This window comes from Vanellus vanellus, assembly GCF_965231255.1.
Source record: "Vanellus vanellus genome assembly, chromosome: 20".
In the NCBI taxonomy this organism is placed as follows: domain Eukaryota; kingdom Metazoa; phylum Chordata; class Aves; order Charadriiformes; family Charadriidae; genus Vanellus; species Vanellus vanellus.
The window spans coordinates 6,236,002-6,250,121 of record NC_138925.1 but is presented as its reverse complement, the minus strand read 5'-3'; the positions used below and the strand labels follow the sequence as shown (position 1 = coordinate 6,250,121).

General features: G+C 46.7%; 1 protein-coding gene across 2 annotated transcripts in view; it reads right to left on the bottom strand.

Moving 5' to 3' along the window:
- SAMD11 (sterile alpha motif domain containing 11) overlaps nt 1–14,120 on the bottom strand; it is a gene marked incomplete at its 5' end in the record, with an annotated part of 127,507 nt that overhangs the window by 73,143 nt on the left and 40,244 nt on the right. The window contains one exon of one of the 2 annotated variants that reach the window (XM_082493664.1): nt 5,182–5,232. The exons of the other annotated variant lie outside the window; for it this stretch is intronic. Coding sequence (XP_082349790.1) covers nt 5,182–5,232 — 51 coding nt within the window. The remainder of the gene's footprint in view (nt 1–5,181; nt 5,233–14,120) is intronic. 2 annotated transcript variants of the gene reach the window in all.

Genomic DNA, 14,120 nt, shown 5'->3' with positions numbered 1-14,120 from the left:
ATTAAAAGGCAAAACTTATTAGGAAAAATAAATAAATACATAGCCCAGAAGCCATCCTATATCAATCCTTAAAGGGCAGAGCAGCAGGATGCTCTGGCACCTGATAACGTTACCTGCATCACACAGCAATACTTTCTGCTGAGTCAGGACCAGCCTTGACATGTTCAGAACCATCTACTTTTCAACCCTCCTCTCCTGTTTTCTTTTTCTCTCCCTGGGTATTTTCCAAAGGAACGAGCTAAATCAGTCACTTTCCCTTTACTTTTCTTCTCCCGTCCCATTTCCCATGCATTTTTCATTTGCTTCTTCCACTTGGCCTGATTTGTTTAATGTCCTCTTCCTTCTTGACTAACCTGTTTCATTCCTCCTTAAACACAGTTTTCTAAAAAGTGTGCAGCTGTACCACACAGACCGAGTACGTACATGTGACACTGCAGTGAGCACTGCTGTTTAAACTCAGTTCTGGCTGAGTACAGGTTTATGCTAGGGTTAAACCAACGTGAAAAGGCCCACTAAGCGTGTTATAGGCAGATTTAAACACACACATGCACACGGATGCACAGGCTCTTGGCCAAATGTCTGTCTGTCTGTCTAAAATACATTCTAACGTGGTTTGTGCCCATCCAGAAAGGCTGGTTACACACCACCGTAATCTTTGTTTAAACTGTGGTTGTTAAATGCATTTTAATTGCTCTGGGCAAATGATGTCTTTGTTTTCCTTCCATCTCCTCATGCAGCCTTCATGTGGCACGTACTGGATAAAATTATCCCCTGGCAGGCACAGTAAGCGTCCCCTCGAGTGGCTTTGTGTTCATGTGGCAGTGAAGAGAGTCTCTCGCACGCTCCTGCCTCTTTCCTTTGTCACTGTCTTGTGCCTGCACCAGCACAGGACTTTGAAGACAGAAATGCTGCCTTGGATATTCTTTCGGAGTTTGCTTACCATGCAGCCAAAAGCTAAAGCACGTGGCTGAACGTCAAGACGCTTCGCTCGATTCTCTGCTGTGCTCCCTGTCTTTTTACACACCTTTAACCAAATTACTTACCATCTTCTTTCCTACCAGTCAGGCCATCTTTAACAAGGGCAACACTAACAACTCTTGATTTCCTTGGAAACAGGGGTGGTTTAATTGCACTGACAGTGTCTTGAAATTCTCAGGTGGGCAAAATGTTTACTCCATCCTGAGCTGCATCACTGCATGGTATTAACGCGCATGGCCTCTTATCTATTTCTCACTCACCTCCCTGCAGTTCCCTCAAGATATCAAGTGGCAACAAATAGAAGGAAAATCCTTTTCCTTCCTGGAACTCCTTTTTATTCCACAATTTATTTTCATGAGGTGCCTCAACCTCAGAAAGGTAATCCTGCCTGTGGTGCTGAGCAACTGTGACTCACGCCGAAATTAATGGGAGCAGAGAGTAGGCATCTTGTGGTGGAAACCAGGCTTTAGCCTTGAGTTTACTATTTCAAAATTTGACAGGTTTGTCTTGAAATAAAAGGAGAATTGCATCATTTAACAATTTTAACACATTTCAGCAAATTATTCCCAGAACAGTATGTCCATACAAGGGAATTCTACCTTAAAAAGGCAATTTTAAAGGAAGCCTAGCTGTAAACAAAAACTTAAACCTGTATTAACTTCAAAGCTTAAAAGGTGAAGGAGCAAAACACCTGGCAGGACAAGGAGAGATCCTAATCTCCCCTTTCAGGACGATTCCCCTATGTCAAGCTTTCGGTTCCTTGCATATAGAATGATTTGTACCCAATTAAATGTCTTTTTATCCCAGGCAATGCAGACAGCAATTCTGAGGTGGCTAAAGCCAAGGAACCCAGCTATCCTCTGACAACTTGGGAAGGAAGATCAAAGACAAACTTATGACAAAGAGGCAGACAAATTAAGATGGCAGTGCTCACACCTGCTCGATTTAACACAGCATGGTGACTGCGTGCATCGATGCAGGCACGGTGCATCGTAAGGATTTCCTGGCATGGGTTTGGGTACACCCGGGTAACTCCCATGTGCTGAATTATGCAGGTCACCGAGAATAAAGGTCAGCTAAACCCTTTTGCCACCCTATGATGTATTTTGGATACGCCAGATGTTTCACAGAACTGTGTGGCAATTTAGGTCACTTAAATACAAGCTTTTTCTGTACCAACACATAAACACACCAATTACTTTCTTTGCTACATAGCATAACACGTTGTTTTCTTCTGAACTAGCTGGATGGGGACAATTTTTCATAGTTGGATTAACCATTTAATCTGCAAAAGCAAAACTTCTGTTCCCAGGAGGAACTACCCATATTTCTGCCAGGAGAGAGCTAAACAGTTAAGCTGAGGAAGCCCAAGAAGTGTAATTGTTGACATAAAAATCAGACCATTATTTCACTCTGAAATTGCATTGCAAGTTCAGAATATTTTTTTAAGATAGGGATTCTAATTTCCAAAGGTGTTTGCACCCTTCGTTGCCATTGTGCAGAATCGTTGTTCACATGGCTATTAATTAAGGTTTGTGTCAGCACTTCCATTACAAACCTCTGCCTTTTAGGATTTTATAACTCAGCCGTAAAACTTTGCTCTAGGCTGAAATTTATCATAAAAGGATCTGCCTGGAAGGAATCCATTCTTTTCTATTTTAGAGTCCCAAAAGCTTATAGCACCAAACCAGGGGTTTTATTCTAAAGGCTGCCATGCAAAAAAAACTTCTGCTGATTTTATAGGAGTGCTGGGTGAGATGTGCCTCCTAGACTGGCTTCCAGATGCTTACTGATCAGGGCTGCGTTCTGTATTCTTAACATTGTACATTTTAGGAATTATGCGATTTTATGCTTCAGGGCCAAAGTCTATGCTTACTCTGACACCAGTGAATACCTCTCTACCCTCACTCGTTCCCTAACGGGGTATGAATCAATGCAGATACCCAGGGAGCGTTAGCGGTAGGACGCAGGGTAACGGCTTTAAACTGGAAGAGGGGAGATTTAGACTAGATATTAGGAAGAAATGCCTTCCTGTGAGGGTGGGTTGCCCCGAGACACCGTGGCTGCCCCATCCCTGGAGGTGTTCAAGGCCAGGTTGGACGAGGCTGGGAGCAACCTGGGCTGGGGGAAAGTGGGAACTAGATGATTTTCAAGGTCCCGTCCAGCTCTAACCATTCTATGATTCCCACCCTTCACTCCCCACTGCCTCCACTGAGCCTCCTGGGGATGCCAAGACTTAATTCATACTCCAGCACTCAACTAAATATAGATGGACTTGTCTCTCTGGGTGCACAGTTTAGGCTACGACCTTCACACACCAATGCTGCCAACAGAACAGTCCAAATCGTCCTCAGGTTGGGGGAGGGAGCGAGTAGGTATGTATGAATGGGTTACAATGACAGAGAGTATTTGTCCTTCACTTCTCTGCTGCCCACTTTCACTCTTGTACCACAGTTTTTTGGGGGGAGCAGACAGAACCTGTTAGCACTGTGTTTGAAGGGCATGTGATGAAGATGGAAGTAATTTCTAATCCTCTCTGCTCCTGTAACCGATGCTTGCACTTGCAAAACGTTCCGAGGCTTGCAGATATAACCGAGAAATGCCCACATCAGCCGCAGTACTGAGAGGTATGTCTCTCCAAAGCTCTTAAACAACGTTCTCTTGAGTAAACACTACATTTGCTGCACACATGTCTTATACACATTAAGTCCTGCCACAAAAGTCATCAGGTGAAATTATTTGTACTCCCTTGTCCAAACCATCTGATTCCTAGAGAGTATGAATCGTTTCTTAAATGTTTGTGAAGCGTCTAGCATGCAGTGAGCACCTCCACAAGTAGTAGTAGTAATATTTTCCTATTGTTTGTAAATCTCTAACAGAACGGGAAGTTTAGGCAAAGTATCAGAAACTACTTTTATCAAAACAAAAAAGTTATTAGCAGAGCGCTATTTGCAAGCAGATCCAATGGACCAGATCCTGATTTCTACAGTATCCACACAGGAAGCACATACAGAACCAGATTCCGGACTGCTCTGTACCCTATCTACCGCCTTTTCTTCTGTGTTCTCCAAGAGGTTTCACAGGTGCGCAGACTAATTTATCTTGTTTCAGAAAACAAGCAGCACCTGCCAGGCTCAGCCATTTCACTCTCATGTGGCAACTGAGTACAAAAGAGAAATTTCAAAATTCCAGGCTTTCTTTTTTAGCACAGAGGCAAATTTCTGCAGCTATATTTTTAAAGAATTAGGAAAGTTTATGACTACTAGCAACACATAAAGAAAATGCACTATGCCCAGGGTATCAACTGACCCAGAGCTCACAAAGGAACATTCATGTTTGTGACTGGGTATCTCCAATTTACAAATTTCCACCTTCTGTTACTGCAGGAAATTAGACTTTGGCAATCCTTCTCTTCTCACAATTCAGACTTCTATGTAATTTCTTTTATTTATGCTTTGTAAAACACTTGTTGTTTTTTGAACGTCAACTTTTTCCTCAGATGAGTTGTAAATACTCTCACACTGCACTTTTGCAGCTGCAGTTCAACCCATTCATACTTCACATTACAAAATGCAGAGTCCTGTTGGCTCCAATACTTCATACTTCAACACTGCAGTCAGACACCTACATGCATAAGTTTTTGCAGGACCAGGGCATCTCAGCAGTATCATATCTAAAGCATCTGTCACCCAGTGATTCTTGTAATTTGTAATTTGCACCTCTTAAGGAAGCACTGCTTTTAGTTCGCTGAGCAAAACACCGCAACTCCTGAGCAATTCAGCAGCATCAGTCAGTTTGGCTTTCTATGAGCCTTTTGTGCAAAGAATCACTGTTGCAAATGAGATGCAGACTCCCCCGTCTCTCATGTCAGGAAATAGATCTAGGCCACCCCAACTTTGCCTTCTTCCAAAAAGGGACCAGCATAAACGTATCAAAACCAATAATGGGCTTTCTTTACAAGTCTAATCAATTCTCTCTTCCAGCATAAAAGAGGCTGTTCCCCCCCCAAAGACAAATTGCCCCAAAATAAAAACAAAAGAAAGGAGAGGTGGTAAAGGGGAGAAAAAGGAACAAAGGAGGAAGAAAAAACCCCCACAGCACTGACAGTTAGAAATGTTCTTTTACATCTAACAGCATCTATATGCCAGTAACAGATCATAAACTCTTAGCCTACCATACAAAGAGGGTGCCCCAAAATGGTACCTGCAAGAGGTCTCTCGGAAGGAGATGTTTAAATCCCAGTGGGTGTGTATCCTGTTAACAAACAAACAGAGAAGTCAATGGCACACGCTGAACGCCGCATCTCTTACCAATTAAAACATCTGCTCCATCACGACAACCCACCCGTGGTCTTCTCAGACTTGCTCTCCCTAGCTCTCAACCACAACTACTGCCTTCTTCGGAGCTGTGGGGTGCTGTGACGAGCCACACTGCACACACATGGTCATCCTGAGTGCCCACAGCTGGGCTCGGAGGGCTGTAAACGAGACACCTGCGGGTGAGCTCTACAGCCGTGAGAGAACCTCCCTTTGCTGCATGCAGTCTCCCTAACGGGTATAGGGACTGCAGGATGTTGTCTCAACTGATAGGACATGTTCAGGGGAAGCAGAAAGAGCTAAGCATTGACATTTTATGAAGAAAACCCAAATATGTCTGTACTGTATTCCCTCCTCCGCACCCGCCCCAGCTGTAAATAAATTATTAGCAATTTCCCACCTCGGAAATTAATTTCACATATTCTGTCACTCTGCCTGCTGACAAGCAGGAATAGCAGATTCTAGACGAACAATATCCTAAATTAAAACAGAGCAGCCAAAGGGGTTGGTTTTTTGATGTTGGGTTTTCTTTCCCCTTGCTACTAGACAGCATCTACACCAGCCCAGAGGGCTAAGGCAGATGCTTGACCTTCTGTGGTTTGGTGTCTCCACTCGGTATCAGGGAGCACTGATCTCCCCCGCCACCCAGAGGAGGTCTGTGACCACCACTGTTTCTCCACGTCAACGTGATTGATGAGACCCCCAGCCATTTGAGACCAAACTGGCAAGCAAGCTCGTATCCTTGCACAAACCCACTCCCACGTCTCTCAGCGTCTGCCAGCGAACGTGCTGGTTCCTAGCTGTGCGTATAAATCAGCTCCTGCAGATAGAGGTTCCCAAAAGCATTAACCAGAAGTGGCTGCGAATGTTACAAGTAGCAGGGCCAAAGGCACTTCTGCATATTTTGTGTACCCCTATAGCACTCCTGTCTCTGTCCTCAACTAGGAAAAGCAAGCGTGTAGCTAAAGACCATCTGACTGCAGAAAAAGCCTGACCTAAAACCCGCTGAAGTAAAAGAGAGCCTTTCTTCCCATCTGAATGTGCTTTGAATCGGGCCAGAAAACACTTAAGCATGACCAGTGGAGTCAATGGGACTTAACTCAGGTTTGAGTGTCTGTTTAAGTGCTTTCCTGAATGGGGGCCCCTGCTTCAGCCTAATTCAGAAATCAACTGAAAACAACTCTTAGCACGGAAATCATTTCACATCCAAGACACGATGATGCCGAAAGTTTTACTAATGTGATAGCATACCTATTATGCTCTTCCTGCAAGACTGGCTCAGAAAAGGGAATCTGGTTGGTCTCTGAGTAGTTCTTTTAGGAGCAAGTAGTTCTTTTAGGGGATCGTTAGATTTTAGTAGATATTAAACTTTCACCAATAAAGCTATGCTCAGAACTGTACTTAGTAGTTCCACATGTACGTAGTTTTTACTATTCTTCTTCCTCACATGAAACAGTTTGAAAACCTATCCTAACTTTCCATCTTCCCACCATTCTATTTGCAAATAGAAATGGAATAGGTACTTCGCAGCTACTGAGCTTATAGCAGTAACAGTTCTTCAAAGTTAAAAATCAGACATTTGAAAATTTTCTGCAAAGGACAGGCCAAACCGGGGCACTGAGTAAATTTTCCATGAAATCCAGTTTGGTCAAATTCTGGGACACATTTGGCCTTTCCAGGTAAGCTGATCTGAACCCAAAGTTCAAAGCAAATTCAAACCAGCCAAAGCCCTTATGGCCCTAAGAGGCCCAGAAGGGTCTGGCCCGCTCACAAGAGACTGGAATTGGTGGAGGGTGGTAAGCCTGATTTCGCACCGTTCCCTAGAATACAAGATTTCCTACATACACAAAACCTTCATAAACCCTGTTTAATTCCAGCTCAGCACCTTGTACCGTGCAAATCAGATCCTGGCAGCTGCACAGTGGAAACGGGGAGAACTCCAAACACTGCACAACAATGAACTCTGTGGGACCAGCTGGAAATCAAACTGCAAGCCTGAAAAGGAGCCTTGTGCTCCTCCTGTTTCTCTGTTCATAAAATATTCTTCAGTGCCCTCAAAAAAACTGAAAGGGTTTGGCCTCGAGCTATATGTACATTTAATGCCACGTTTGTCTGATTAAAACTCCATGGTCCCTCACCTGATGAAAAAAGTACAATTCAGAAAACCTGTGGTTAGGGTAACCTGCCCCACGGGCCTCTCTCTGAGGGCAACATGCGTTTCCTCCAAGCAGCGTTCAGAGCCGGAACAGTGGGCCATAGTCCACTTTGGACCACATATGTGCACCCACTACACCCCCACGTGTGCTCCGTAGGGCCACACAAAGATGCACAGCAACAGAGCATCCCGTTCTGCTGCACCTCTGACCATTCTGTCGCACCCTAAAACTCAGCTAACCACGTGGCTCTCATTTCCACAGATGCTCAGCTCTGGAGCTCACAACATGGAGCAAACATCCATCCATCTGGAGCAAACATCCATCTGTTACACCCTACCTGGCAGGTAAAATGTGTTCTTCACACTGGACTCTCAAAGCAGCGGCGCAACATTCGTTTTACCCGCACAGCTAACACACCTCGTTCAAAAGCTCCCATCCGCACTGGGAACTGCCATCACTTCCAGCCCTCGGACTCAGACCCTGTACCTTAACGGGAAGGTCCACATCCCACCCAAACACCAAGGAAGCAGGTAGGCAGCTACCTCCCAGCCACGGCACTGCCAAAGGGGGCACAAGGCCGGAGGGTGAAATGATCCGCGCAGGCAGCAAAGGGCACTGCCGTCAGAGCAGGAGCTACCCGGGGCTCCCGGCGCTCCACCTGGGGTTCAGCCTCTAAGCTAAAATCTCCGCCTTCCAGAAAATGTAACTTCTCACGGTCTGTTGCAGCCACCGACACGGGCAGGCTGCAGGCAGTGATCCTCAGTGGAGGCAAAGGCACGGCTCATAATGAGACTTAGCACAGCCGAACTTCAAAGTATAAGACGACTGCATCAGAGAGTTCTAAGTAGGGGGGAGGGAAAATCTCATACCAAAGGAATAGCTCAGATCCACATAGAGGCAGAGACATCTATCTGCCGAGATGGATAATTAAACACCCATATTTAGACAAATGAATAGGTGAGAATGAAATTAAATCCTAATTATCTTTTTTGGGAGGGGGAGGGGAGAGGGATTGGGAGCAGAACCAAGCACTCATTCCACATCTCTATGGCGTTATCACCAATTAGATTTCTGAGGCTAATGTACGTCTTGCTATAACGGGTTATTCATCCAATTGAAATCAAATTACTAATAATTTGCAAACTATCAGCCCTTCCTTGGGTTGTATAAAGAGTGGCGAGGAGGAGCCAGTCCCTTACAAATGAATAACAGATAAGGGGGGGGGGGGGGGGGGGGAATAAAAACCATAGCCAGGCAAGCAAAGGTGCTACAGGTGCTACCATCTCTCCCACCTCCGCACCCACCCAAGGTCTCAGACACGGTGGGATCAGTCAGAAACTGTTCCACAAAAATGACCAGATGGGCCCCAGAGCAACCGAAAGAGAGAGGTCCCCTGCACAGCCCCGCGAGCGAGCGGGAGGGCAGCCTGGGGGGCACGCAGCCGGGGGAATTAACGAACGCTGCACAGGCACCTCAGCAAGGAGGGGCGCGAATGTCAGGGTTTGATTTGTGCAAAGAATGAAATTGCTTATATATGTATGCGAACAAAAAAAAAAAAAAATATTAACAGGAAGGGCTGAGGCTATTCAAGGCATCTCGGGAGCCTGTACCGGAATGAGAATCCAGCCCAGAAAAGAAAGTGAGAGAGCTGGCAAAATAATGGAGAGCAGCTGGGATAGTTTTTAAATTTTAAGTTGGTTTTTTTTTTTCCTTCCCTGTCATTCCTTTTTTACCCTAGCGATCCCTGCAAGCTTCCAACACCGGAGTGGCAACCATGGAAGAAGCCAACCGCGTGAGCCAGGCATCCCCCTGACGTCTTGTCACTCCGGGGGCTGTAACAACCTCATTCTGCAGCTGAGCTCCTGCGCTGGGGCCAGTTTGCCTCCTGTGGCTCCCGTGGGCTCGCTCCGCTGCCCCAGGTGTGTGCTGCAGTAACCAATATACGTGCCATGTAAGCGTGGGGAATACTGGGCAGTATCCAGCTACAGGCACAGGTCATTAGTGCCAGAAGGAGAACCCATCACAGCCTCATCTCTTACCCACAACTGTCCCATTCGACTCCCATTTAATTATAAGACCACCACTTCCTTTGGATAGAGCTTGTCTGTACCTCGCAATTTTCTAGCAGGGGCAATGCCATAGAAAAGAGAACACTATTGACAAGGTTTCCCCACATCCTCCGGTTGAGAAGACTGCACCAAAGGGACAGTGTTGACGAAAGGGTGAATTAAGGACTTCAGTTCAACTGGCACAGCCCAACACCACCATGGTCAGTGGGAATTCGGCATGCCCTGGGTCAGGCCCTAGGAACCACCACCCCACATGGAACCACGCAGCACTCAGGCCCACAGGGAGCCCTGTGCAATGCAAAGCACAACGCTGCAGGTAAGGAGCTTGGGAAGATGTATTCACGGGTGCCATTTTGCAGGCTGCTTGGTTGGACGGCCAGAGCTAGCTCCTCTCTCCTCCCTACGCTTCACATACGTCACTGCCTCAGCTTCCCAGTCTCCCTATATCCATGCATCGCTATTTTCAGACATTAAGAAGCTCGTGCGGGCAATGAACGGGGTAGGCTCCTCCAGGAAACCTCATACATGACGGCTGGAAGAATGGGTTTAAGATTACAGCAAGACTGAGACCTGGACTTGGGGCATCTGGGTTATTCTCCACCATGGAATTGATGTTGCAAGGGTCAGGCACGAGGAGATACAGAGAGCAGCTGAGAGCGCTTCTGGGTCAAGATTTCATTTGCTTTCATTCTCCCACTTCACCTTTCTTTCTGGTCTCAGATCTCCTTCCTGGGCAAGAAGGCATTTCTCGCTGTTTATTATATTTTATTCTGCAGCATCCCTGAGAAGTAAGTAGCCATTTTCTCTCTCTCTCTCCCCCCCTCAAATATATGTCCTCATTAGGTCAATGACATGCTTCCTGGCACTCCGAACCAGGTCCAGCCTTTGCTTCCCACAGGGACCTTTAATATATTTATTGAATACGGTGACGGTTATTAAGTGGTGCACGGTTGGCAGAAAACAGGGGAAGGAGGGAGGAAAGAGAAAGGAAAAGAGCAAATAAAGGATTGCAGAGGAAGTAAGAAGGGATTGACAGGAAATAACCAGTGGAAGCTGCGAAAGAAGTGTCAGAAAGCAGCAAAATATGTCTCCAGCCACCAGAGGGGCCCTGTCTCCCTCCCTCCTTCTTGAGTCATGGCAATTAAAAGAAGGGTCGTCGAATCTAATCTAAGAGCCTGATGCACGGCTGGAGCCCGCAGCCCTGCTCTGTCACGGGTCTGGTCTCTCGTCAGTTGTACGCAGCCTGGAGGAGCCGTGCCAGCTCAGCCCAGACCCCAGACAGGCTCTGCCTTTGGCAGCAGGTCAAAATCAGTGTTGTGTGGCACATTCTGCCACGAAACCGAGCTCCACCAGGAGCGGGCATGTCCTACAGCTGGCATCCCAGGGCAGCACCAGGGTGGATTGCTCAGGGGCATTTCGGGAAGAGGCCAAGCAAGAGGAGGAAGGCGGGCAGTGTTGTGTGCATTGCGCATCAGCTGAGAAGGCACTGGGCCCTCGTGGCTCTGAATTACAAGCAGGTGCATGCGACAAATATAATGGGGGGTTCTCGGGTTTGATCTTCAATCAATTAGGGAGTCAAAGAGCAGCAGCCTTATGGGATATAAGAAATAGCTTTCCACTTAGAAAGGCGAGCAGCGGAAAGGCTGACAGCCCTTGCCATTAAGGCTTAGTGGAGGTCAGTAATTTCGCTTTTAGAAAATGGACGCTGAGCGAGGAGGACGCTGTAAAACTGGTCTGTGAGGTGAGGGATGCTGGGGGACGGGGAGAGCGGCTTGCCCCTTGTCCCTGTCTGGATTCCATCCACCTTCAGGCGTGAATGGGGGCAAGGAGACAGTGTTCCGCCATTCCTTGAGTAAACACCTTTGTTTCAAATGCTCTCCTCTGGTCTGAAATAACACTTGTCCCACGCCATCTGCCAGACACTGGGGGCATACTGCGGACACAGCCAGAGAAGATTTGAGGGTGTGGGGGGGAGTGACACAAAAAAAGGAGGAAGGACTTAAGGGCAGTTTGAGGTCCTCCAGAAATCTGTTTCTCAGTGCACAGACACCCTGTTACAGGACAACTTTTGTTATCTCTCCTTAAAATGGATTTTGCTTCAGAGCAATGTGGCGAGGAACCCAGCCCGTTGCATGCTCTCATTGTACAATCTGCTCCTACTTTTGCTCTCAAACCCCTTTTTTTAATAAAAGAATTTCAAAGGCATTTTCGCCATACATGTCCAGTTGCTCCTATCCTGCCCACTACTCAGTCCAGCGTATGTGTTTACTGATATCCCATGAGGTTCCTTCAGAGACAAGTCAGGTCAAAAACTTTCTCCATTTTAAACAGGTGCTAAAGTATCACTGCCTCTTATTATTAACCACGCCATCACATTTTGCTGGGACTTAGACAAAGCTGTGCGCGAGCAGTTCCTAAGCCACCATATTAAATCTCTCATGCCATCATTCCATTTATCCTCTTCTCTTTCCTTCCCCTCCTCTACTAATGAAAAAGGCCAGTCTTCAAAATATAAATTCAATTCACGCACCCACAAGACAATGCGGGGCTTAAATCCAACAGCACGTGAGGATCTTGGCTGTTAAAGATGGACCTTACTCTCTGGCTACACGGGCTTCCCGCTGTTTGGAGATTCCTGGGGCAACATAATGGAGATCTTTAAAGGCTGTTTGAACCTCAGTGTGAAAAAGCCAAGAGGCTGTTCCTGAGGTAATGCGTTTCTCAATGTCGCTGGGAATCTCCCAATGAGCGTAAGGAAGTTAATGCTCCCTGAACTATTGCAGAGCAATGGAATTTGTAGCCTCAAACTTCCCCTGCGTTGCTTTATTTTGTGTCTAGGATAAACCAGAGAGCGGTAACAAAAAAGCAGACTGGCGTAACGTTTAGTTCAGCTTGCTGGGGAGAGGCAGCTCAGTTAATAGTCTGTGAGAAAGGAAAAAGGCTTCATGAAGCCAAAGTTTCTAACTGGTCCGCTCTACGTAGTACTTGCACCAATTCAACTATGCCGGTATTATTATGACTAAAATAACTGTACACGTGACATACGTGCATCGGTATAGAAATGCCCTATACTGATCTCACTCTTTTCCCCAAATAGGAAAAACTATTTTCATAGCCAGACAAGCTTTCTCACCAGGAGTCAGCGCAACTTAACCAAACCATAGTAATTAAGGCAATGCAACTGCTCCACGTAGGTAATGTAAAAGAGCAAGATTTTCAAGAACCCAAAATCTGATCAAAAGAAAAAGGATTTTCCTGTGCAGCGCTGTCCCAATAATCTTCAGAGCTGAGTGCTTACAGTCTGGGTATCAAGCTACGGTATCAAGCTCAGCAGATGCCTCTGGTTACATGAGACAAGACTTTAAGCCCTCTGTCTTCCAGACAGGAGGCACAACACAAAGACTACTTAGCACACCCTGCAAAGCAGGCTAAAGAGGACTCAAGGGGTCTCACTACAAGATGAAAACATTCACCTCTAAGCTTGGGTCACCTGGATTTCAAAGCAGATGAGCCAAGCTCACTTCAGCGTGAGGCTTGGTTCCCTTAATTACCAGTGGTGTGCAAGACAGCAAAGTGACACAGTTTTGCAAGGACTTGGTTGTGAAATAAGTTGGCACACACTGGAATGCACCAACTTCAGTGGTAGTTACAGGTCTCCGCTCCTTTGTGGGACTGCAAGAACATCATGAGGCAGGTTTTCTCTGCCTTGTACCTCCTCTGAAGGCCATCACCGTGGGCAATTGCCTAAGATTACAGAGGAAATCGCTGTCAAAGGTTAGGGAGAGGGACTACTAGCCAAGAAACTAAGCTTCCGACTCCTGCTCTAGAGTCTTTTCTTCACCAATGCCCCGACCTCAAAGTAGCAATAAGCATTCTCTTGTGCCAGCAATGGAAGGAAACAGTCAATATAAAGGAAACTGGGAATAGGAGGAAAAAAGAAAAGGCAACAATGTTCAAAGCAATAATGCAAGTGTTTATAAGGTTACGTCCATGCAGGTGTGCACGAGGGCCATCCAGGGGTACAAGAAGAAAACACAGGTTTGCTCAGGCCCTGACCTTGTTTTCCTGCTATCACAGTTTAACCTATTTCTTCCTCTCAGTGGGAGACAATAAGACCTCAGCCCAATCCATCACCAGTCGGGGAGGATACAACAGGTGAATTAAACACAGAAAGCAGATGGGGCACTGTCTCTGCCGGGCCCCAGCTGTCATGTCTGCGAGCTGTCTAGCCTTTATGATGCTGCTGCCGTCTCTGGAGCCAGCCCCATCACACCTTCCACCCCAGTCCCTGGGCTGCTGCTGGCGCTGGGAACAGAGCCAGAGCCTGCTCCCTCCGGCAGGGCTGTGCAAGAGCAGGGTCAGGTCGCTTTCCATTCATTGCTCTTGCACAGGTGGAAAATGGCCAGTCCTCCCCCTCTTTGGGACAGGAGGGCTGGGGGACGCATTTGCAGGGGACAAAATGCCTGGAAATGCTATGGGAGTTGAGCAGTAGATGGTCCCTGCCTGGGCACCAAGCGCTGAATTACATACTCTTTTTTTTCTGATATTACTGCACTCGTCACAGTGCTGCCGGCCCCCGTTTGCCCCAGTTATGTCAGCTT